Source organism: Gekko japonicus, unplaced genomic scaffold (genome assembly GCF_001447785.1).
Source record: "Gekko japonicus isolate JY-2015 unplaced genomic scaffold, Gekko_japonicus_V1.1 scaffold2, whole genome shotgun sequence".
Taxonomy (NCBI): Eukaryota; Metazoa; Chordata; class Lepidosauria; order Squamata; family Gekkonidae; genus Gekko; species Gekko japonicus.
Window position 1 is genome coordinate 1265747 of NW_015175358.1, and position 23574 is coordinate 1289320.

The window sequence follows — 23574 nt, forward strand, 5'->3', positions numbered from 1 at the left end:
TTCCCTTGTGGACAAAGTATGACCAAAAGTTTCCTATTCTGGGAAAGAATTGAAGCCAGTGACTTATTGGATTTCAACTGTCGGCTTCTTAAACCAAGAAGTTTTTTCATCACGCTCTGCCTACAAGGAGAGGAAGGAAAGAGCTACTGGGCCCCCTGCCACACGGGACAGCTGAAACGCGGCTACTCAGAGCCGCTCCAAACTTGAGACGCCGCGGCGGGATCCCACGGATCCCCTGAACCGTGGCGCATCGCTCCCGGCACGATCAGATGCCGGGAGGAAAAGTCTGATGGGAGGGGGAGGCTGCCGAACTGCGCATGCTCGAGCATGCGCAGTACGGCCGGGGGCCGGGATGCGGCGGCGCAAGGATGTGCCGCCGATCCCACAGCCCAGCTTGAGGCGCTCCAATGGATGCAACCACCTAGATAGGTGGTTCTTTTTTACGGCGCGGTATCGGCATTTGGGACGGATCCGGGACGGAGACGGCACGCTCCCCAGATGTTGAGGTGGGATCGCGCCCATTTGCTCCGCCCCCGATTCGTCCCGCTCCCGGCCCAAATGGGCTTGTATGAACAGGGCCTGGGTATGGCAAATAAGCTGTGTTGATGCCAGTCTTGAGAAAACAAAGTTTGTTGTAAACACTGAATGTGCCCAATGTGTCAAATAGTTAATGCAAAGATTACTATTAGGATGCATTTTCTTACGTGAATTTGATTCTACTTTGTTTTCATATATTTACCTTAAAGTAGAAATTAGAGGGAAAATGGGCAACAATTCAAATGAGCAACAATTTTCTAATCTGGGAAGAGAGCCTGGATTCAGATCCAATGGTTAATAATTCTGGAGTGTCACTGAATCAAAGATGATGGTTTAATGGGCAGTGTCCTGGGGCAAAACTAGATGTTACAGAGGCCATGGGTCTGACCCATGGATGCTGACACCATGTCAGATAATAATTTGGCCATTTAAAAATGCCATGAAGGATTGTGCCGGCAACAGTGGAAGGGATCTGTTCAATTTTCTGATAACTGCTGGGAAAATGGAGAGTTATAAAAACAGAATAAGCATTTATTTATTTATTTATTTCTACATCCATTTATTTATTTAAACATTTCTACTCTTCCTTTCCTCATGGTTCAAGGCTATAATTTCCTAATGTGGTGAATGGGAAATCCGTTTACTTGCCTTCTCCCCTTAGGAATGTCTTCTAATCTGCGCAGAGGGCTGTGAATGCTAAATCAATCATTAGAATTAAAGCCAGTGACTTATTTTTGCTGCTTTGTTTGGTAAAAGCACCGCAGGTGTTTCCTGAAGATGTAATTTCCTCCAGTACCACTAACAACTTTAAAACATACTTATCCTCTTTAACTTTTCTATCACCACCATAATAGAATTGTCAGCAATTGGTTTTTTTCCTGAGTTCTTATTTGATCCATTGCATCATGTACACCTGAATGATTTTGTATTTCTATGAAATTTCCACAACCAACAGGAAGGGCTTCTCTTAGGCAGTATCACTATTCACAGCCTGACCTTTTAACTTCTTACAATATATGGTCACACAATGATATCATGTGTGCTAAAAAGAAATCTTAGAAAAACACACTGAACCAACACAAAAAGTAGCAATATATCTACCCACAAATCGAAAATATACTTCATGTATCACCATGTATCTGATCAAGCTCTGCCCGTGCTATAGTTAAACATACAGGTGTCACAAGATTACTTCTTTATTTCTTTTTTGAAATATCATTTTGATTTAAAAGAACTACCTCACTGGAATATGTTGAACCGGAATGTGTTAATTTAGAAATACACTGAACCATTCATAATACTAGTTGAATCTATGTACTTTCATTGAAAAAGTCAACTTTTGTTTACTTTTATTTTATTTTTAAAAACTCTCCGCTTATTGACTCCTAATGTGGGTAACAATTAACAAAAGTTTCCATAAAATAAAGAAGTGCAACAATAAATAGTTAAAATAACAGTTTAAAATAACTGACATAATTGCAGCAGCATGTTGTTTAAATTCAATTATACCAGATAGCGGCTTATAAAATGGAACAATAGCAGCTGTGACAACAAAAAGCAGAGTTAATTAAAAATCACTGTAAGAGGTCGATATCCTAGACAAGATGTGAGTATACAATAAAGGAACATAAAACTCACAAAAGGAACATAAAACTCACAAAAAAGTTCCTACCCCCTGTTTTCCCCTCAGTGAATGTCAACCATCAGGGCCACCAAGACAGTTTCAAACTCAGACCTAAAGCCAATGGGTCCGAAAAATCTGTCTCAGATAGGAGGTCTAGAGTTACCAACAACTATTGGCTCAAGCACCTTGCCCCAACAGGACCTTTGCTCATCAGACAATGTATAATAATGATAATAATAATAATAATAATAATAATAATAATAATAATAATAATAATAGATTGGAGTTATACCCCGCTCTTCACTACCTGAAGGAGTATCAGAGTGGTTTATATTCTCCTTTCTCTTCCCCTCCCCACAACAGACACCCTGTGAGGTAGGTGGGGCTGAGATAGCTCTCTTGAGAACTGCCCTTGAGAGAACAGCTCTGAAAGAACTTGTGACTGACCCAAGGTCACACTAGCAGCTGCATGTGGAGGAGTGGGGAATCAAACCCGGTTCTCCCAGATTAGAGTCCGTGCTCTTAACCACTACACCAAGCTGGCTCTCCCAAATTCTTCAGAAAGGGTTTAATGACTATCTTAGTCAGGCAGTCAGAGCTACCCTCTTCTTTAATAAAGTGTTTGCAACCCCCTGGACCCATCCAGGAAGTCCCTTTAGTCTAAATGGGCAAGAATCTAGAAGATTGCCTACAATCTTCGGAAAAAATGTCAAAAATTTCTCCATTGCCACACAATTAATTCTGCCATTGTACAGAGTACCAAATCAAAGGTATGTGCTAGGTCCATGATGTTTGGAACAGCCCCACAGATGTCATGGCAGCTGAGAAGTGCTGAGCCAAACTGGTTTATTTCTAACATTTAAAAAATGATCTCACTGTTGCTGGCAAGCAAGCTTAAAAGCGGAGAGGCCCAGGGGAGAAAGGGGGCATGTGTACATGCCTGCCTTTGCTTTCCCAGCCAACCTGTGGCTGCCTGGGTTCCCAGCTGGATCTTCTTCAGGCATGGGAAAGCACAGGGCAGCACAGGGCAGGCATGGAAGCATGCGTGGGCTTCTTGCCTGCCCCTCTCCAGTTGCCCGCAGCTGCGGGGCCCCTGGAGGAGTGCAGGCAGGGAACCCAGGCATATTTAGATGCCTTTCTTTCCCTCCCCAAACTGGGAGAGGGAAAGAAAGGCTTTTAAACATGGCTGGGATCTCTGCCTGTGCTTCTCCAGCAGCCCTGAGGCAGCTGGAAGAGGGACGGTAGAGAGGAGACTTTCCCTGGTCAGTTTCACTCCCACAGCTGACTGGCGGGGAGTGAAATTGACTAGGGAAGCCGCAGCCTGGAGGGAAGCCAGTTTTCAGCTACCCAAAAGCTGAAAAAGCCGAACAAATTCGGGAAACTGTATTCGGAAGCCGAAAAGTTTCCTGAATTTGCATTCAGCTTTAATAATGCCAAAAATTACCGATAAGGCATTTATTTGGTATTTTTTTCTATTTGGGAAAGCCGAATGCACATCCCTAATCCCCATTCTACTATGGAGGATTGCTGGGTTGACCTTTTAGTCAGTGTAACCTATCTCACAGGGTTGTTGTATTATTTTTATTTACTGAATTTGTCAACTGCCTTCCCTGGTGGAACAAGGCTCAGGGTGATGTACAACATAGTAGTATAAACATCAATAAAACACATTAAGATTTACATAAGACAGTAAAAAAATAGTCATTCATTGCTCATCTACATTAACTACAGATGGGACTAAAATCCTAACAACATTGCTATCTTGTGGGGAATGGGGGGGGGGAATGAGGAATGGGAGTGCCAAGAAAGAACCGTCACTCAACCAAATGCCTGGTGGAACAGCTCTGCCTTGCACAGGGTGCAGATGTTATTTGGCAGAGTTCCACCAGGTTGGAGCCAGGGGAGACAAGGCCTTGGCTCTGGTCAAGGACAGCCAGATGTCTCTCAGGCCAGGGGCCACCAATAAGTTCTGGTCTTTTGAGTGTAATGTTCTTCTGGGGGTATACCAGGAGATGTGGTCCCGAAGGTATGTAGGACCCTGACCATTAAGGGCCTTAAAGGTTGGCACCATAACCCTGAATCTGATCTGATACTCTACCAGAAATCAATGCAGCTCATGCAGCACTGGATGGATATGCGCTGTGCGGGGCGTCCCTGTAAGGACCTATGCTGCTGCATTTTGTACCAGTTGCTGTTTCTGGGTCAGCCTCAAGGGTAGGCCTACATAGAGCAAGTTACTGTAATCCAATCAGGAGGTGACTGTTGCATGGATTACAGCGTCAGGGCGAGACAGGTAGGGGGCCAGTTGCCTAGCCTGGTGCAGATAGTAAAATGCCAGTCTGGCAACATTTGTGACCTGGGCCTCCATTGTCAAGGAGGCATCCAGGATCACACCCAGACTCCTGGAGTGCTGGTCTGAAGGGCACACTATCAAGGGCTGAGAATTGGCACCCCAACCCAAAGTCTCCCTAGCCCAGCCACAGAACCCCCATCTTAGAAGGATCCAGTCCCAGCCAACTCTGTTTTAACCATCCCACCACAGCCTCCAACTTCTATGCCAGATTTTCTGGGGTGGTATCTGGCTGGCTGCCCATCAGCAGATAAAGCTGGGTATCATCAGTGTACTGATGACACCCCAGCCCAAACCTCCACAGCAGTTGGGCAAGCGGGCACATGTAGGTGTTAGATAACATCGGGGAGAGGATTCCCCCTTGGGGGACCCCACGTATTAAGGGGTACCTGGATGATACCCTCTCTCCCAGTGCTACCCTCTGTCCCCAATCTTGGAGAAATGAGGTAAGCCACTGCAAGACTACCCCCTTGACTCCTATGCAAGCGAGGTGGTGGGTCAGAAGATCATGTTGTGGGGATAAAATGGAGGAGAGGAGAACAATGCAAGCTGTTTTGGTCCCAACTAAGGATATAAATGAAGTATATAAATTACTTATTTTCAAAATGGTACAACAATGTATTTTTTGAATGGCATACTATTTCGAAAATAGGTTTAGGCCCGTTTCAAATGTAGGTTTGAATAGTCCTCTTAAATGCTTCTCATCTATAATAGAAAAGGACTCAATAGAAACAGTTGAAAAACATTCCCTTAAGGGCCAACTCATTCTGCACATCACAACATATAAGTAGCGTAAGTGAACACAACAGAGATTTTTCCCCCAGAAGCAAATTCAAGCTTCAAGACTCAAGCAAGAGCTGGAAATGACTTACCACATAGGAGAATCGCTCCCTGGATCTTCCTTCTCTGCTCACATTAACTGTCACCACATCTGAAAATTCTTCTGTGGCTTCTCCAGTCCAGCATACAATTCTATGTGAATTGAAGACCATAATGACAGAAGATAAATGCGTCTGGTCTGTAAGCAGTTCTTTATAAAATCACTGATGGATCTGATGGGCTGGGTCAAACATTAAAGTTGTAATACTACCAGCAGAGAAGCCATATACAAATTCAAATTACAAATACAGGAATGAGAGGCCTTCTACAGATGACACACAGACTAGTATTTTATAACAACTTTCCACAAGAATACTATTCCCATGTATCATGCAGAACTCCTGTGCACTAGAAGCAGATTTCTGTTACTTTTCCCCCACCCTACATTAAAGAAACATAGGACTGCCACATTTTTGAGTGGTTGGGGAGCAAAAGTTCCCACTGCTGTCAAGGAAGCATACACTTCCAGGCATGGCACAAGCAAAAAGGACTCACTTCTATTACACACAGTTCAGACCTCATCATCCTCTCCCCCCATTCCTTATGTAGATGCCTTGTTCATAATCCAAACACTCATTTGAATATTCATACAGGCCATGGGGCAGAGACGGCACTGGTCTCCCTCACAGACGACCTTTGGAGGCATCTGGATCGGGGTGGATTGGTAGTGTTGCTGTTGTTAGATCTGTCGGTGGCGTTCAACACGGTCAACCATCAACTACAGATCCACCGCCTTGCTGACGCTGGGATTCAGGGGTCTGCCAGTGGCTCTTCTCATTCCTACAAGGTCAGGGACAAAGGGTGGGACTAGGGGAACAGCTGTCCCAAAGGCACCCGCTAGTTTGTGGAGTGCCAGAAGGGGCGGTACTTTCCCTGATGCTATTCAACATCTCTATGCGCCCCCTTGCCCAGATTGCCCGGAGGCATGGGTTGGGTTGTCACCAGTATGACACCCAGCTCTATCTGTTGTTGGACGGCCAGTCAGAATCCAGCCCAGGAGATCTGGACCTGGTGTTGCAGGCCATGGTTTGCTGGCTTAGACTGAGCCAACTGAAATTGAATCTGACGAAGACAGAGGTCCTGTGCCTGAGTCGGGGTGGGCCGGGGTTAGGGATCCCACTCCCATCCTTTGATGGGGTGCCATTGGTGCCAGCATCAGAGGTAAGGAGTTTGGGAGTGCTCCTGGATGCTTCTTTAACAATAGAGACCCAGGTAGCAGCCACTGCTAAGTCAGCCTTTTATCATCTTCGGCTGATTAGGCAGTTGGTTCCCTTCCTCGAATGCAATGACTTTGCGACAGTGACCCATGCTATGGTCACCTCAAGATTAGACTACTGTAACACTCTCTACATGGGGCTGCCCTTGACCCAAATCCGGAAGCTTCAGCTGGTGCAGAATGCAGCGGCCAGGCTGTTGATGCGTCTCCCCATGCGGGGGCACATCCAGCCTGTGCTGAAAGCACTGCACTGGCTACCTATAGCGGACCAGATTTGTTTCAAGGTGCTGGTGCTTACCTTTAAAGTCCTTTATGGTCAGGGACCTATCTACCTGATGGACCGCCTTTCCCCACGTTCCCCAGAGAGCACCATGGTCAGGGTCTCAAAATCATCTGACTCTCCTTGGCCCTAAAACGCCAGGCTGGCATCAGCCAGGGCTTTCTCTGTGGCAGCTCCAACTTGATGGAATGAGCTCCTGGAAGAGATCAGGGCCTTGCAGGACCTTCCATAGTTCCGCAGGGCCACGAAAATGGAGCTCTTCCGCCAGGCGTTTAGGTAACGAGCTGCATCTTCACCATATATGCCCTGTGCCAATATTATCCCCAGCCTGAGCCCACCAATAGTAGAATTTATTGCTGATTGTGGAATTTATATTGCTGTTTTATTTGCTGCTATTTTATGTAAGGGCCCTGAGCATGCCTCAGCAGGGATGGCGGGGTCCAAATCCAATGAATAAAATAAATAAATAAATAATATAATATAATCTTATTCCTTGTGCATAGCATGAAATAAGGTTCTATGAAGAGATCTATAATCAAGGTAAAAATTCTTCACTAACTATTCCCTGTTCATGATGGACTGAATGCAGTGGGATAAAGCTTGGGATCAGGGTAAAGAGGGAAAGCTGCCTGCCTACCTCTGTGCTGATTTTTGCCTACAATGTCTGGAATCCATTTTTTGAAAATTTCATGGAGGGGTAGTGGCTGCAACAGTAGGCAGTAGTTGGCTATGAATGTGTGTGCCATTTAGTGGAATGTCATTGGGACCCGCTACCTAACTGGTGGGTGTTTGTAGGATTGCCATGGAGCCTGGCACGCTCACTGTGTAGCCAGCACCTTGTGGAGGGACACGTGCTTCTTTTTCCTCCCTGTGGAATGTCCATCAGGATCCAACCGGAAGTGCTGCTATTATGTCAGTGTCTGGCCACCACCTCCACAGCAGCTCTTAGGATTGGGATGCCCATGTACTTTCAGATAAAAATTGATTGAAGCCATTGCAGAGACCAACCTCAGAGATCACGACAATGCTCCAGACAGTCCAAAAGAATAGCACGACAACCCCCTCTCTATCCCCTAATACAAAGCTGATAAATAGCGAGAACAAGCTGATCCAAAAATGGGACCACATCCTTCATCTGCCAAATTTCAGTAAGACAATTCAGATCTTCTCTTCCATGAATAAATCCAGGAGCAGCAATATTTTGTTCTCTATACACTTGATGTTAAACAAATAGGAGTTAACTGGAGTTGCAGCATCATGTTCCGTTGCATCAGACAGAAATTAGATGGGAGCTGATTACAATTACATCTTATTTCATGTTGCTGATACTGGACACTCCCCCTGCCTATATGCTACTTGAAGAATGGAATCCTACCCACTAGCTGCAAAGTGTTATCAGTGGCCTTTCCCTAAAGCCATGACAAGGAAACTAATTACCCGCTACTAGTAACGTAAAGGTAAAAAAAGAAACATTTTGGGAGGGGAGGAAAAACAGACTTTTCCACAGAGATTCCCTCCCCAAATTTTTATAATAGTAAATGTGGGGGGAATTGGGGTGGACCTGTAAAAAAAATTACACGAAATATTTTCTCTTTTGGAATGACTGATATGCTTTTTAAGCCAAGGTTTAACTTACTGAAAATCTGTAGCATGAAAAATATTATGTGAAACAACTGCAACATTAGATAACGATAAATCCTATGTATACTGCAGATATTGGGGAGGGGCTCAGTGATAGAGCATCGTTAATGGCATGCCCGCACAGTTTTCCCATATGAAGCTATCTTTTGAAGGTCTCTTAGGCTTTTTGGGGATGACTTCACTGCAACTCAGGCTTCAGACAATCACCTCAGCTGGTCTCCGAAGCCTGTCTGGTTGCGATAACGAAGAAGACTTCACAAAAAGTAATGTGAATGTGAAGCTCATGAAATGTTTGACAGCGCCCAGTGGCAGTAAAGAAGTTTCTCAATTGTTTGCCAAATAGCTAGTGTGTGGGCAGCAGCTGGGCAAGTTCTGATTACACTTGTCACCCTGAGCTGCTGAGGGCATCTGAATACGACAAGACAGAGCTTATTAGCATGTCGTAGAGATCAACTCTTTGTACAGGCAGCTTACTAAGAAGCCAGTTAAGTGCCTGTCATTTCTTTGCTTACTTGAAGGAAGAATCCACCCCAGACAGAAGCCTCTGAAAAAGAAATAACTCAAAATACAGCCTCAGACTACCAATATTATATTAATGTTCCAGTCTGAAGTTATGGTTACAAAATCTATTGCTGTGAAGTAAACTTCTTGGAGTGAGGGGAATCCCAGTAATCAGTTTATTTTAGCTCACAGTCATTAATGGGCTCCACTCTTGTCACTAGAGACAGTCTATGTATGAAGGACAGACCATTTCCTATGCAAAAGTAATGTTCATGTATCTTGGCAGAGTCTGTCTTCAGCTGCGTTTCACATTCAGGTTGGTTCCCTGGGTCACAAAGCAAACAGTAGCAGCTCCTATTAAGCACTGGGAAACTTGCACATAACTGGATGTCTTACTCTCAGGTTGCATGTCCATGAAAACTATGCAGACATCCACACATAGATGTCATGTTCCAAATCTCTTAAGAAGGACCACTGGAAAGGACTCAGCTGAAACAGGAAATAATAAATGATTGCACTCCCTTCCCTTTGCATGCATTTAAATCATTCAGATTGAGTTACTCACTCCTCAGAGACTATATATCTGTCCTGGAGTGGTGAACATTTCACATTTCCTATCCTGACTGCATTAACGACATCACTGAACCTGCGGCCCAGGTTTCTTCCTCGTATTGTGACCAGGGTTCCTCCTTCCAGGGGTCCATTCAGGGGCTCAATCTACAGGTTAAAAAGAATTTGATGAGGAAGACTGAAAACAAAGACACAGGGGAGGAAAAACCACTTTGATTCTTACATTTGTTTCCTGCTAGTGTTCCTTCCACAGAGGACGGTCCAATAAGCAAGCCATGCACTTATGATGCATTCCTTGCTTCAATTTTATTGCTAATTGCAGTTTTTAATTCTGTGGTACCTTTCTTCCCATACAGTTTTCATACAACACTGAAAAAAATTCAACCATCTACAACTTGGCACAACACTTAAGGAAAAGGGACAGAAACAAGATCTAACCAACATAAAACTAGGGAAAACGTAGTATTGGGGACAACTTCTCCATTAATGCCTGCAGATCAACTTCTAACTAGGGTCTTTAAATGTTACCACAACTAATATTGCTAATGATAAGCTGAATCATAAGCTGAATGCTAGTACCTTGGATTTATGTATTCTGGCCCAGTTCTAGTTCCGAGAGAGAAGGCTGCTTAATTGTCACAGAAGAGCCTAACTGGATGAGATGCTGTAAAATCCATGATCAGATATTGGTAGGTTGTTGTTTGTTTTAATCAGAAGTAACAAGCATGTGGATTCCATTTTGATGGAAGCTATGTGGCCACAGGAGGGGGTTAATCTCCTTTCTCCCCACAGTTTCAATAAAACAGACCACCCGCTTACATGCTGTTATTAGCCTTACAAAGAAGAAGACTGGCAAACGATAGGTGCCTGTCTTTTTCCCTCTTCCAATGAACGGAAGTGTGTGTGTGGGGGGCAGGGTGAAAACTGATTTCAATTAGCAAAACCATACAGGGATGGGAAAACACATTTTTTCCCATGTGGCTGCAATTTTTGTTTTGAAAGTACTTGGGAGATCTCCCAACATATCATCCAGCTAGACTGGGAGAGTCTTCATTTAAATGCTGCTTGCGGCAATGGACTGGGGTGTGTGTGTGCAGGGGTTAAGTGTTATGATGGCTAGAGACTGCAATGATACTTTACTGCATATTCAGGGGAGATTTTCTTTGTCACCATTAGTCCTGCAGTCAGCCACAAAGCCACTTTGATTTCATTGGGCATCTGGTCTAGCTTAATGCCTTACATTTAGAAAAGGCCTTTTTATTGCAACCAACCTATCAGAGGAAGGGGGGGGTGGAATCCAAAGGCAGTGAAAGCCGCATGGGAACAACTGCCTTCCTTCCTCAAAGTGCACTTAGAGAGACTGCAGCTTGCCATTCACTGTAGTTGCTGCCAACATCATATGACGTCAGCCAAGGGGCAGAAGGTCAAGAGCGGAGGCTCCTTCTTCCGCTAAGCTGGTTAGGGCCGATAATGTCATCTTACTAAGCTCAGTGCTTCGTCCCAATAGAGTTGCAGTTCTCTCCCACCCCCCAGGCAACTCTGTAGACACTAAAAGAAAAGCTTGTTTGGGTTTTTTTGAGATGGGGAATTTGGACAGAATGTACAGTATCTGCTAAGGAAATAGCATCCCAGTCCCATGACATGCTGGAACTGTAATTCTTCTGGGTTCCCCCCACCCACTAGTTGTTTTGGCAGAGAGCTCGAGGGTAGACTTCTACAGAGTGGAGCGGAGCATGCCTTTTTTGTTTTTGTTTTTGCATTTCTCTTCCACTGTGAGACTTATGACAGTACAACTGGGAAAGTGGATATTACTTCTGCGTAGGAAATTGTGTGTGTTCCATGTGTAGGCTGTCTGTAGTGATGATAGTGATGAAGGTACACTGATCTTTACATGTGGTGGGAAGTCCCAACTGTACTTTGCACTGATGGATGGACACGTGTTCATCATATGTATGTGCTGCACACACAATTTCCTATGCAAAAGAGAGAAACGTGTTGGAATTCTGCTGCTCTTAGGCATTTTTTAAATGCACTTATAAAACATGGCTTAATTTACTTGTATACTAGAATTCTATGCCACTGAAATCAGTGGGACTTAAAAATGCTTAATTTTGACTAGATTTGAGACCAATGTTTAGAAACTTCTTATCTAGATGTAACTTTAATAACGTGGGCTCTCCTCTAAAATCTTCCACCTGCCCTGTTTCCACTTGGATCTGCTTGTCCTCCTTCCTTGTTACAGATTTGCTCCCTCCCCCATCCTCTTGCTCCTTTCCCCCCTCCAGTTTTCCTTCCTGCCCATCCCATTGGCCACTCACCCCCACTGGGACGTCCTCCCTCAGCTGCTTGCCTGCCTACTTCACTTTTCTTTCTCCCATCCTCAGCTCCTGCAATGTCTCTTGCAACTCGAATTGCAACCTAAATTTCTTTTTTCTTTCTTTGCTGTATTTGCACATGTGCAGATGTTACAGTTATTCTTTGTATTCAAACCTCCCAGCTCTTTAAGCTTGCTGTGACAAAACGATGTTGGGTATAATTTTCTGCATTGCACTGAGGCCTTACCTTTCTAACCTCAGGAGGAGGGCACGCGCCTGGTATCTGAAGGGATTCAGTGTTTAGTCTGCAACTAGCACTACTTTCACTCCAAATGCATTGATGACCCAGATCTTCTCTCCCAAGACACTGAGAACAGTCAGCACTTCCAGTTGCACAATTATAAATTTCCACTGTGGAGGGGGAAAAAAAAATCTAAAATGCAGACATGCATGACCTTGTTTAACTTTGGTATGCAAGAACCTCACATATACTTTTACACATAGACACATGGCTATAAAACACTTAAAATCCTGTGAAGGAACAAAAGACTTGGAACATACAAGAAACCGATGGAGTGTTCACTATGGTCCTAAAGATTTCCCAGAAGCTCTGGACACTAGTTCCCACAGTAACACAATTTAGCATTTAAAAAAAAAAATCAAAACACTTCAATTTTCAATTTATGCTACATTTTAAAAAAATACTCTGGACATCCAGATGAGATTAATAGTGAGATTCTAAGGAGAGTTATTCCTTTCTAAACCCACTGACTTCAACTCTCCTTAGGACTGCACAGGTAGTGCTGTAAAGCTGACTCTATTCAGTTAGCAAGACAGTCAACTCAGTTGTTTTCAAAAGGCAAACTATGTCCCCGGTCACACGGGCTGGATATCGCGGGGGGAGGCGTGGCTGTTTGCCCCGGAGCGAACTACCACGCGGCAGCCGGATCAAACGTCCCGCCCGATGTCCCGTGGTTGGGGGGAGGTGCCGATCATACCTCACTCCTGCGGCGTGGCAAAGAAGCGGCGCCGCGGGGGTTGTGTTGTTTTTTTTAAACTCAAGTGTTCGCATGTGCCGTTGGGTGCTTGTGCACACCCGTGGAGACTTGACACACAAAAAAACTTTTCGCGACGGGACATGGGCGGGCGCCGGATGCCACGAGCTAACACCAGAAACATGATCTGACGCCCGCCCTTGCCCCGCGGTTTCCGGAAACTAGTACCTCGGAGGTACTAGTTTTTTACAGAGCATCTTCGGAGTGAAGCCTCGGGTGAGCCACGGGAGCTCTACGCTTCCCAGATGTGGCGGTGAGATTGCGCCCGGATAATCCACCTATCTTCCGTCTCTCTAGCGTACCTAATGCTCCGTGTGACCGGGGCCTATGCTAGTTACAATGAAGCAAACATTTCACAATCCTTCAGTCAAGCTTCCTGGGATTTTTTAAAAAAAATCTTATTACTCTCTGTCCCTGTTTGCAGTCTTGTTGCCTTTTTATGACAGATTCATTTGACCTTCTTGATCTCACACCTTTTCCCTTGAAACACAGAAATCACACGACTCAATGGCGCATGTCAGGGAACATTATTTTCAATACATACTATAAAGTTAAATAATACAGAAATCAATAACCAACTGGTGGTGGTGGGATCTGGATTAATCAATTGAGTAAACATAGTATAGAATATGGTTTTAACCCAACGAGGGCCTCTAACACAATGAAACTTAAGAATCACCCTCTTGGATCAAATCAAAGGTTCATCTAGCTCAGGATTCTGCCTCAAAGAGTGGCCCATCAAATGACTGTAGGAAGTTTGGAAGCACACTGTGTTGGAAACAGCAGTCCCTTATTTCCTACAGTTTGGCCTCCGCTTCTCATGATCACTGAATACGGCATTATTATTAGGCATTATAGCTAATAGCTACTGAGTAGGCCTGCCCTCTGTGAATGTGTCTATTCCTTTCTCAAACTATCTGAACACACAAAAAAGATGAGACAAAGATCATGGATCTCTTTCTGCCAGTCTATAAAAGGTAAATTGCAAGGGTATGCAGCTTTGGACTGAGGCCACACGAGGAGAGATTAAATCTTCAGCCCCACATGGTTTTCCTAATCAAAACTGGGCTTTCGTGGTGGTAGGACCTTAAAGGGGAAAAGATGACCCCCCCCCAAGAGCTATGCCTAGAATGGCAACCGTAGTTTCAATGAGCAAAACTAAGTGGGCTTGAAGGATTAACGCCCCTCTCCTCCTTCCCACACAGCCCTGATACAAACAGCAGCTGTACATGCAATTTATCTTCTACAGTCCAGTGGAGATGTGTTATCTTCATCATGTCTGTCCATGTCCTGAGGGCCAAGCTACACATTATGCTAGCAGTGTGGTTGCTGCCACCAAGCTGTTTCAATGTAGTTTGTGCCCATGCCACTCTGGCCCAGGAGCTTTGCTCACATTGCATGGATATGCCTGCAGTGCGAAGAGGTATGTTACTGGCATAAGCATAATTACGCCATATGGCTGAACCATGCGGACAGAATGTTTTACACATTATCAAAATGGTTTGTGAAGCAACTGTGATGAAGCTGCTCAACAGAAGGAACTATCAAGATTAAGGTAACATAAACCTGCCCTCACCTAGTCACCATTACACATTTTGTATTAGTGAATTCCATGAATCTAAATGAGAGAAAGCTAGCCCCACTAAAGCCCTAATGAGATCAAATGAATATATTTTATAAAGCAGCATTAAACATGGAAGGATATCCAGTTCATGAAACTAATTAGCTGTATCTAAATGAAGTCTATTAATTTCAGTGGGACCTTAGCAGTACTCGTTTCTGGAGAATCAGTGTCCAGTGGCTAATTATGCAGTGAGTGTGCCCTGAACTTTGTGCTGAATTTCTCAGTAGCCTTCATGGAATACTTTTGGCAAATGCTTTTTGAAAATCTTAGTCTCTGACAGATACCAGATCACCCCTGTCTACAGGTCTGCTAAGACACACAATTTTTTAAAAAAATTGGCAAGGTAAAACTTTGCAGATGATTCTCTGTCAGTAAGGCACGCCTTGTTCTTTACCATTTATATTTACCAACTCTAGTTGTAAAAACTGTTAATCAGGGCACATTGACTAACAAGTCTGCCATTTTCTGGCCAACTTCAAGCCTTTTCATCAGAGGCCTGATTTCAGTTGAACTCAACTCTCTCTCAATGGGGTTGATCCAGCCATCCTTCAAGGAGCTTTCCTCCAATTTAAGCGACTCTTCCTCCAACAGAAAAGCCAAGTAAGCTGGAGGGGGGCTCTTTAGGCTGGTGGGAGCCCTCAATCTTTGCCCATGGAGTGGTATGATAGGTTCCACTCCACTAAAGCTAATGGGATTTAACAGCACTTAACATTGGCTGGTCATTCCCATTGATTGTTTCTGCAGTACAATGAGGGTTTTGCTGTTTACGACTCCGGTTGTGCAAACAGTAAGAAGTAAGTAAGTACAATGAAGGGGGAAAACCCCTCTGTTCTCCCCATCATTACATATTTCAGGTGCTAGAGAAGGACTGGGTTAGGGCATTTCCTACTATATACGTATCCAGTGAAAAGAACATGGCACATCACAGAAAAGTACAAAATATGCATGTGTACAATAGTTCGATCCATGACCCTAATCACTTGAGAACTGGTGATTCTAAACCTAGTCCAGAGGTCCCCAACCTTTTTCAGCCTGCAGGCGCCTTTGGAATTCTGACACAGCATGGCAGGCGCAGTCCCAAAATGATTGCTGCAGGAAAAGGAGCTGGCCACACAATGGATGCTGCAGCTGGCCTTCAGTCACACAGTAAAGATCCTTCTGCAGTGGTAGATGTTATGCACATGATAACTGGGGAAAGGGTTTCTGATATGATATCACCCCTTCTTTCTCTGCTAATCTACTGGTGATCCCTAGCCCTAAAGATGTCCAGATGTCCTCAACGAGAGCCAGGACTTTTTCAGCCCTAGCTCCTACCTGGTGGAGGTAAAGGTAAAGGTTTCCCTTGCTTGAAAGCCAGTCAAATCCAACTCTAGGGATGCGGTGCTAATCTCCGTTTCCAAGCCAAAGAGCCAGCGCTGTCCGAAGACATTTCCGTAGTCATGTGGCTGGCATGACTAGATGCCGAGGCACATGGAACCTTCCCACCAAAGTGGTACCTATTTATCTACTTGCAATTTCTTGCTTTTGAACTGCTAGGTTGGCAGGAGCTGGGACCAGAGACGGGCGCTCACTCCGTCATGCAGCCCTCGGGTCTCGAACTGCTGAACTACCGACCTTCCAGTCTGCAGTTCAGTGTCTTAACCACTTGAGCCCCCGCAGCCCCAACCTGGTGGAACTCTCTGCCAAATAACATCCATGCCTTCTGGTACCGTATGTAGTTCCATAGGGCATGTAAGACAGAGATGTTCCACCAGGCTTTTGGTTGAGGACAGCGACGGATACCATCTTATCTGGTATCTCCTCCCCTCCCCCCTACTTTGCCTTTTCCCACCTACGGGCCAGTAATACATGCTGTATTCATTTTGGTGCTATCTAATGTTTTTAATGTTCTAAAATTTAATTTGACTGTTTCATTTTTGGTCTACATTGTATTTTTGTTGTTGTTGTCAACTGCCCTGAGCCCTGTGAACTCAGGGAAGGGCAGTATATAAATTGAACTTATAAATAATTAAATAAAATAAATTCCACACCAGACATATTTGTACAGCACCAACAATACTGTCTTTTAAATGATGACAGAGGGAGCAATTCTAATCAGATTTTTTCAGAAGTGTGTGTGTATTAAGTGCTGTCAAGTTGCTTTTGACTTATGGCAACCCTATGGATTAAAGACCTCCAAAACACCCTATTGTTAACAGCCTTGATCAGGTTTTGCCAACTGAGGGCCTTTGTGGCTTCCTTGATTGATAATACTGTATTTTCATGTTATTGGTGTTGATGAGGTTAAAATGTTCTAAATAAATCAATAAAAACAGCTGGACCTGCATCTGATCAAGGAAGGTGCTTCTTGTCACCTTGAGCAACACATCATATCAGGATCACTGAACACATCTGCGTTAACAGTTAAGGAAACCTGCATATGTATTTATATTAAAATACATACATTAATAACACATTGGTGGACCACCAGGATTCTATCTTCTGGTTTTTATTTCTTTTTTTTAATAGAGCACACAAGACTGAAGTCAGCCATTGTATTCAGTCTTTCATCAGGTTTGACACATTATTATAGAAGAGAAGCTTCAGCAATATGCTATGCTTTTCAATACGCTGTTTTGTGTTGGCTGCTTTGATCTTGGACCAGCTTGTATGAAATACCATAGGAACATTCTTCCACTGATGTTTTTGATTTGGGGGGGGGGGGAGCCAGTCTGCTGTAGGGCTAGAATATCAGACTAGGATGTGAGAAACCCAGATTCAACTCCCCATTTTGCCACAATGTTCACTGGTTGATGCTGGGCCAGTCACTCTCTCACAGCCAAGCCTACCTCACAAGGTTGTTGTAAGGACAAAATGGGGACATTGTATGCTGCTCTGAGGACCTTTGGGGGAAGGACAGGACAAAAATGTAACTGAAATACAAATCACACCCTTAAAATGAATTCCTGGGGATTTCCAAGAGGACAATCAGAAACAAGCAAGAATTTAGGTATAATATGGATATCACAGTGAACAGAATTATTCCAAAGTGAAGAAGGATTAGAGCCTTGCTTGCTTTTCCATAATCCAAAAGCAAGTGTGTAAAGGGTTAGTTGAGAATGAAATTTAAGAGACTCTTCCTGGCTCTAATTAGAGAAGAATTGCTGAGACCTTTGTCGTAGATTTATTTATCTTGGTTAACATTGTTTTCTGTAGTATTTTGGAGTGTATGGATTTGATACAGTTTTCTACTAAACAGCCATAGGTTTAGAAAAATCAAAACCACAATTTTTTTTAAAAAAGTTGAGAATCAATCTTACTTGTGTAAGAGTGGGACAGGAGAGAAGGCAGCATGGTACAGCCCGGTCTCATAAGATCTTGGAAAGCTAAGCAGGGTTGGTAGTTGGAAGGGAGACCACTGAGGAAGACTCTGCAGAGGGAGGCTATGGCAAACCACACCTCTGCTTCTCATTTCCCTTGAAACCCCCCTGCTGGAGTTGCCATAAATCGGCTGCAACTTGACCACACTTTTCATACACACAAATGGAATTCCACAGATTTAATACTCTATAACGGGGTCATTCTAGAATTCTGTAGAGTGGCCTCTGCTAAAAACCTCTGCCTGAAAAATCTGCATGAAAGTGAACAACCACCCTGTCTGGAGCTTATTCTTTACCCAAGCCCAGTTGGAGGCCATGAAGCACTGCTGCAGTGTGTATCAAAAAAAGATGGTGAGGGTCTGGTTCCCCAATTGGGGGGGGAGCTATATAAAAGCTCCATCTCTCACCAAGGCCAACCATATTGTTCAAGAATAAGGGATGGTCAAGAGATGGGCTGACATAAGTATGCACGTGGGAGATGTCATCCCTCAGATACAAGGATCCCAGGTCATGAAAGGTATTAGCCAGCACCTTGACCTGAATCCAGAAACAGGAACATAAAAAGAGCCCGGTTGGATCAGATCAGAAAAACTGAAAGCCAGAACAGTTGCTTCAACATTAGAGTTAGGAGCTCAAATCTACTTGCACCAATAAGCAGAAAAGTAGCTGCATTTTGCATTAGCTGAAGTTGTCTTCCAAGTTGTCTTCAAGGGCAGAATCACAGAACACATTCAGTAATCCATCCTCTAGGAACCCAGTGGTAGATCTCGCCAATGTGTTATACAATTACTGTGTATGTGTATACCTGTATGGCCTATATGGATACATTTGTCTGCACTTATATGCTGCATATTTGCATATTTAACAGGATGTACTGCGGTGGCTCAAGTGGTTAAGACGCTGAACTGCAGGCTGTGGAAGGTCAGTAGTTCAGTGGTTCAAGACCCGGGTGCCGCAAGACAGGGTGAGCTCCTGTCTCTAGTTCCAGCTTCTGCCAACCTAGCAGTTCGAAAGCAAGAAATTGCAAGTAGATAAATAGGGACCACTTCGGTGGGAAGGTAACAGCGTTCCGTGCACCTTGGTGTTTAGTCATGCCGGCCACATGACCACGGAAACGTCTTCGGACAGCGCTGGCTCTTCGGCTTTGAAACGGAGATGAGCACCGCAACCCTAGAGTCGGATTCGACTGGCTTGCGAGCAAGGGAACCTTTACCTTTACTCATGTTGTAGCCAAGTGAAAGAGTGTATGGGTGGTGTATGTATATCCTGTTCTTGAGTATTCATGGCTTGTAAACAATAGTGCAACTCCTTTTGTGTCCTCTTACATTGGTTTATATGAAGGAACAAGATGTATGCATGAGTTAAAGGGAAAACTGCAAATAACATCTGATTGTCACAATGTTTGCGAGTGCAAACAGTATGAGTTGAAACCTGTCATTTCTCTGATTTTACTAGAATGCACAAAGAAGATCTTAGCAGAGTTTTTAAAAAAACAAAACTGGTCCCAAGCTCACCAGATTGTTTGAGCTCTTTTTAGAATAGTACATCCTCTCCAAACAAGAACAAGGTAAACATAGTTTTAAAGCAAACCTGTCATCATCTGTGAACTGTCGATAAATCTACCAGGTTTTTCTCTCAGTTGAAGGTTTACTGGAAAGAGGTGTCTTTTCTCTGAAGTGTAAAGCTGTATGAAGAAAGAGTTACTCTGTTTACTAAAACACCAGACCACAGTGGCAGAATCAGCTGTCATTACAAAAGCACAAGATGCTTCTTGGAATTTGGGATTCAGATTTTCAGCAGGGCAAATACTGTTCTATCGTTTTTAACTAAGTCTCAGCAACAGAGAAATCACTGTGGAAACACACGTTTTCCACAGGGATGGTTCTCCCTGAGCCTGCACTTGTATTCCTCCACCGCTTTTGTTCATTTCCACAGATGTTTTTGCAGTCCCAGGAGCAAAAACTCAGTTTGTCTTCTCTTGCAGCACAGCATCAGGCTTCCCTATTTCCAGGAATTCCCTTGCTGTGCCACAAGAGGGAGCAAACTGTGTTTTTGCTCTTGGGACTGCAAAAACCTCTGTGGAAACGAGTGAAAGCGGTGGAGGAATACAAATGCAGGCACTGTTTCTGCGGGAAAACCTCAGTCTTTTTGTGAAAACCAGGAAAGCAATTTTCTTTTACCCAAGAACTTTGTTGTAACTAAAAGAGGTCAGCTTGATTTTTGTAAATGTTTAAGAGAGAAATCTTAAGACTTACATAGGTCTATTAGATCTGGCTTACTTCTGGGATAATATCCTTAGGATTGCACTGTAAGGATCTTAAGCGTGACTGTGAAAAGTTTAAATGCATGACAGTCATTTGGTCCTTTAGATCATCCTAAAACAGGGGTTTTACTGTTGAACTATTTATCATCCAGTGCCCTATGTTCATACTAGAAAAAACTGAAGTGTCAGTCATATGTTGGAGTTGAATGATGAAACAAGATCTTGACAAGAATTGAGATGGACAATCTGACTGGCATGTGATTCTTGTCACTAGCACATGCAAAACAGACTTCAGAAGAGATGAAAAATATATACATTAGCAATGAACTCACCAGCACATTGCTGCACTGAACAGTAGATACATTCACCCACTGGGCCTCAAAAATCCTGTCAGCTCCAAAGTGACATTCCAAAGGCATTTCCTAGACAATAAGAAACAAGGAAGAATTTGTGATGTGATATCCTTTTATGTTTTTTTCTCCCCATCAGGAACAAGAAATGAATGGTATAAGGGTCTCACTTACTGCTATGTACAGCAAAAACAATAACCATGAACAATGCAGTTGATAATCCAAATAAACTTGATGAAAGAAGCTTTGGTGAGTTTTTTTAGGCATTACATATCTTGAACACTACATTGGAGTTAGTCACTGTTGTTATTATTTTTAAAGGCACAAAAAACTCTCCAGGACTACGAACTGTTTAAACAGTTTTACCTTTAATGAAAGAAGACCATAATGTGAATAAAACAGTGGCTGATTCTAAATGGCATAACTAACAATTAGAGTTTTCACAATGTATACCCCACTTCTCTCAAAGGTCCAGACAACTAAACAGTCATTTGTTCAGCTTTCTTTTTACATTTGTTCACCTTTCTTCTTTGGGCTGAACAAAATATCTGCATCACACCTATTTTCCTTTGCTGTGATCACCCTAGGAGACAAATTCTGTCCTCAGTTATGCTGAAATTCACACCATGTGCGAAGAAAGTGTATACCCTCCCCACTCATTGAATGCTATTTTCAAATAACATCTAAAACCATGAATTCATAAAGTAATTTTAAACGTTAAAGGAACATCAGATTTATGGCAGGAGCGTACTGATTCACCAGCGGCTGAAAAACCTAGGTTGCCACAAAATGAACTAGAGTTTTAGACTGCCAGACAATCTTCAGATCTCCTGTCTATACTACACCCACTGCCATACAATAATTAATCCAGGGGTGTTGAACTCATTTGTTACAAGGGTCAGGTCTGACATAAATAGGACTTTGTGGGGCCAGGCCCTGCATGTCATAAAATGTAATGCCAGGTAGCAGAGATATAAACTTTATAAAAGATACAAACACAATTAAAAATATAATTTTTTTACTTAAAATACAAATATGCTTAAAACTCTTGCAATATTTTGTCTATTTAACAGTCTTTGATAACTGACACCTCTCAAACCTCCCCCCCCCCAAAAAAGTTGCCTGCCTAAAATGGAAAGGTGGGGGGACACTGGGGTTTGGCAATGCAATTCTGAAAAATAAAACATCAAGAAAAAGCACAAGGATCACAGCAGAAACTAAAAATATAAAATGCTCTGAGCCTAGGAACATAAAATAGCTAGGCTTTGCAAGCCCCCCAAGTTGTGAGAGAGCGATTTGGCCACTGCATATATTAGTTTGCTCTGGAGCTGTCCTTCCTGAGCCAAGACAAAAAACTGTGAGCTGGAGGCTAAAAAACTGTGAGCTAGCTCATACTAACTCAGCTTAGAGGGAACACTGGCAGTGACTCTCCTGTGCGAGTGGCCTCTCCTTTGTCTGTGGGCTCCCAGGTTAGAGTACTCACTTAGGCACCCATTCTCAGGTCCATTCAGCAGAGACAAGCTGGCTCAAAACATCAACCCTGTATTTGCAAGGAGACAACTCCAGCAACTTTGCAAGCCCAGAAGAAATTCCTGCCAAAGCAGGCAAAGAGAAGAGGGAGGGAGCTGGGAACTTCAGCAACCTCAAGCTTCAAAGGGTGAGGACAGGAGGGGGGGGAAGAAAAGAGCCACGGGCCTGATTAAAGCCATGGGCGGGCTGCTTCAGGCCCGCGGGCCATAACTTTGACACTCCTGAATTAATCCATTCATTCATTAATTGACAGAAATGGTGGGGTGGGAGAGTCCAAGCAGGTAATGATGGGATTGCACCAGAGTCTAGTTAGAGGCTAGCATAGGCCAGCATACAGAGTAGGCAAAATAAGGGACTATCTTCTCCCACACTTGCTGGAGAAGATGGAGTGACATTTAAAAGCAGGATAAGGGTAACTTGTGAACTGTGGTCATGCTTATTAACTAAAGTGAGGGCAGATTCCCAAGCAGTCATATGTATTTTCAACCAATTATTTTTGACTGTGCGAATGCATGAACTCCCCAGCCATTATATTTTTTCCCAGAGAAATGCCGTATTGATAATCTTATCTAGTACTTATAGATGGGCTAAGAGAGGAATCCAGACTGGAGTTGCCATCTGGGAACTGAGGTACCTTAGTAGCTTTCCTGTTTATTCCACCCCTTACCAAGTTAAACACAGTATTTCTTCCTCTGTAGTCACCTTCTAGCACCTCAGAGGAAGCCATTTTTTGCTGACAGAGTAGGGGCACATCCTTATTTACCAGTGCCAGACCTTTGGGAGGAAACTGTAATAAAGCTATAACACAATGAGTTTTCTTTGCTGGTGTTGCAAGTAATCTGAGCCTTTGTCTAAGACTTGTTAAATTCCTCTGCTGGGTACTGCAACTACATCAAAAGCTGTCAATAGAGGCCCTTCAAGAAGCTTTTTATAGACTGTTTGTTGTGAACAGAAAAGGAGAGCTATATGCATGCACAGCTACAAACTGGGGAAGTGCTTTTCATGGAAGCCCACATGTAAATTAGGCCTGCAATTGCAAATGATTGTTTAAAAGTGTGGCACACTACGACACACGGAAGTTCTCTGTAAATACTAGCTTTTATCAAAACATTTCTTCCTCTCTATTAATTCCACTTGCATTTCCTGATTACATTCATAAAGCATGGTGGTCTATCTAGCCAAGGAACATGACAGGAAAATGCTTTAAGCAGGGTACTTATTACATTTACCCTACTTGGGATAAAAATGTAAATAATAATAGCAATGATGATAACAATAAACAACAACATGAAATCTTAAACAAGCTGAAATTGGATCCAGACAAAACAGAAATGATGGTGATCAGCCAAGCTGATGTTCTGGGTGCAACTGACTTTGCCCGCTTTGGAAGGAACTCAGGTAACTCTGTCCAATCCAAGAGCCTGGAGGTGCTCGTGGTCTCAACCTTATTGCTAGAGAAACAGCTGTTGCTGCCTTGTGT

The 23574-nt window shown here is 43.5% G+C and overlaps 1 protein-coding gene across 1 annotated transcript in view; it reads right to left on the reverse strand.

The window, feature by feature from the left end:
• Window positions 1–23574, reverse strand: part of PLXND1 (plexin D1) — a 212728-nt gene that overhangs the window by 92707 nt on the left and 96447 nt on the right. The window contains exons 12-16 of the mRNA XM_015425233.1: window positions 20547–20636; window positions 19542–19635; window positions 12161–12324; window positions 9594–9745; window positions 5384–5483 (exon numbers count right to left, since the gene is read on the reverse strand). Coding sequence (XP_015280719.1) covers window positions 5384–5483; window positions 9594–9745; window positions 12161–12324; window positions 19542–19635; window positions 20547–20636 — 600 coding nt within the window. The remainder of the gene's footprint in view (window positions 1–5383; window positions 5484–9593; window positions 9746–12160; window positions 12325–19541; window positions 19636–20546; window positions 20637–23574) is intronic.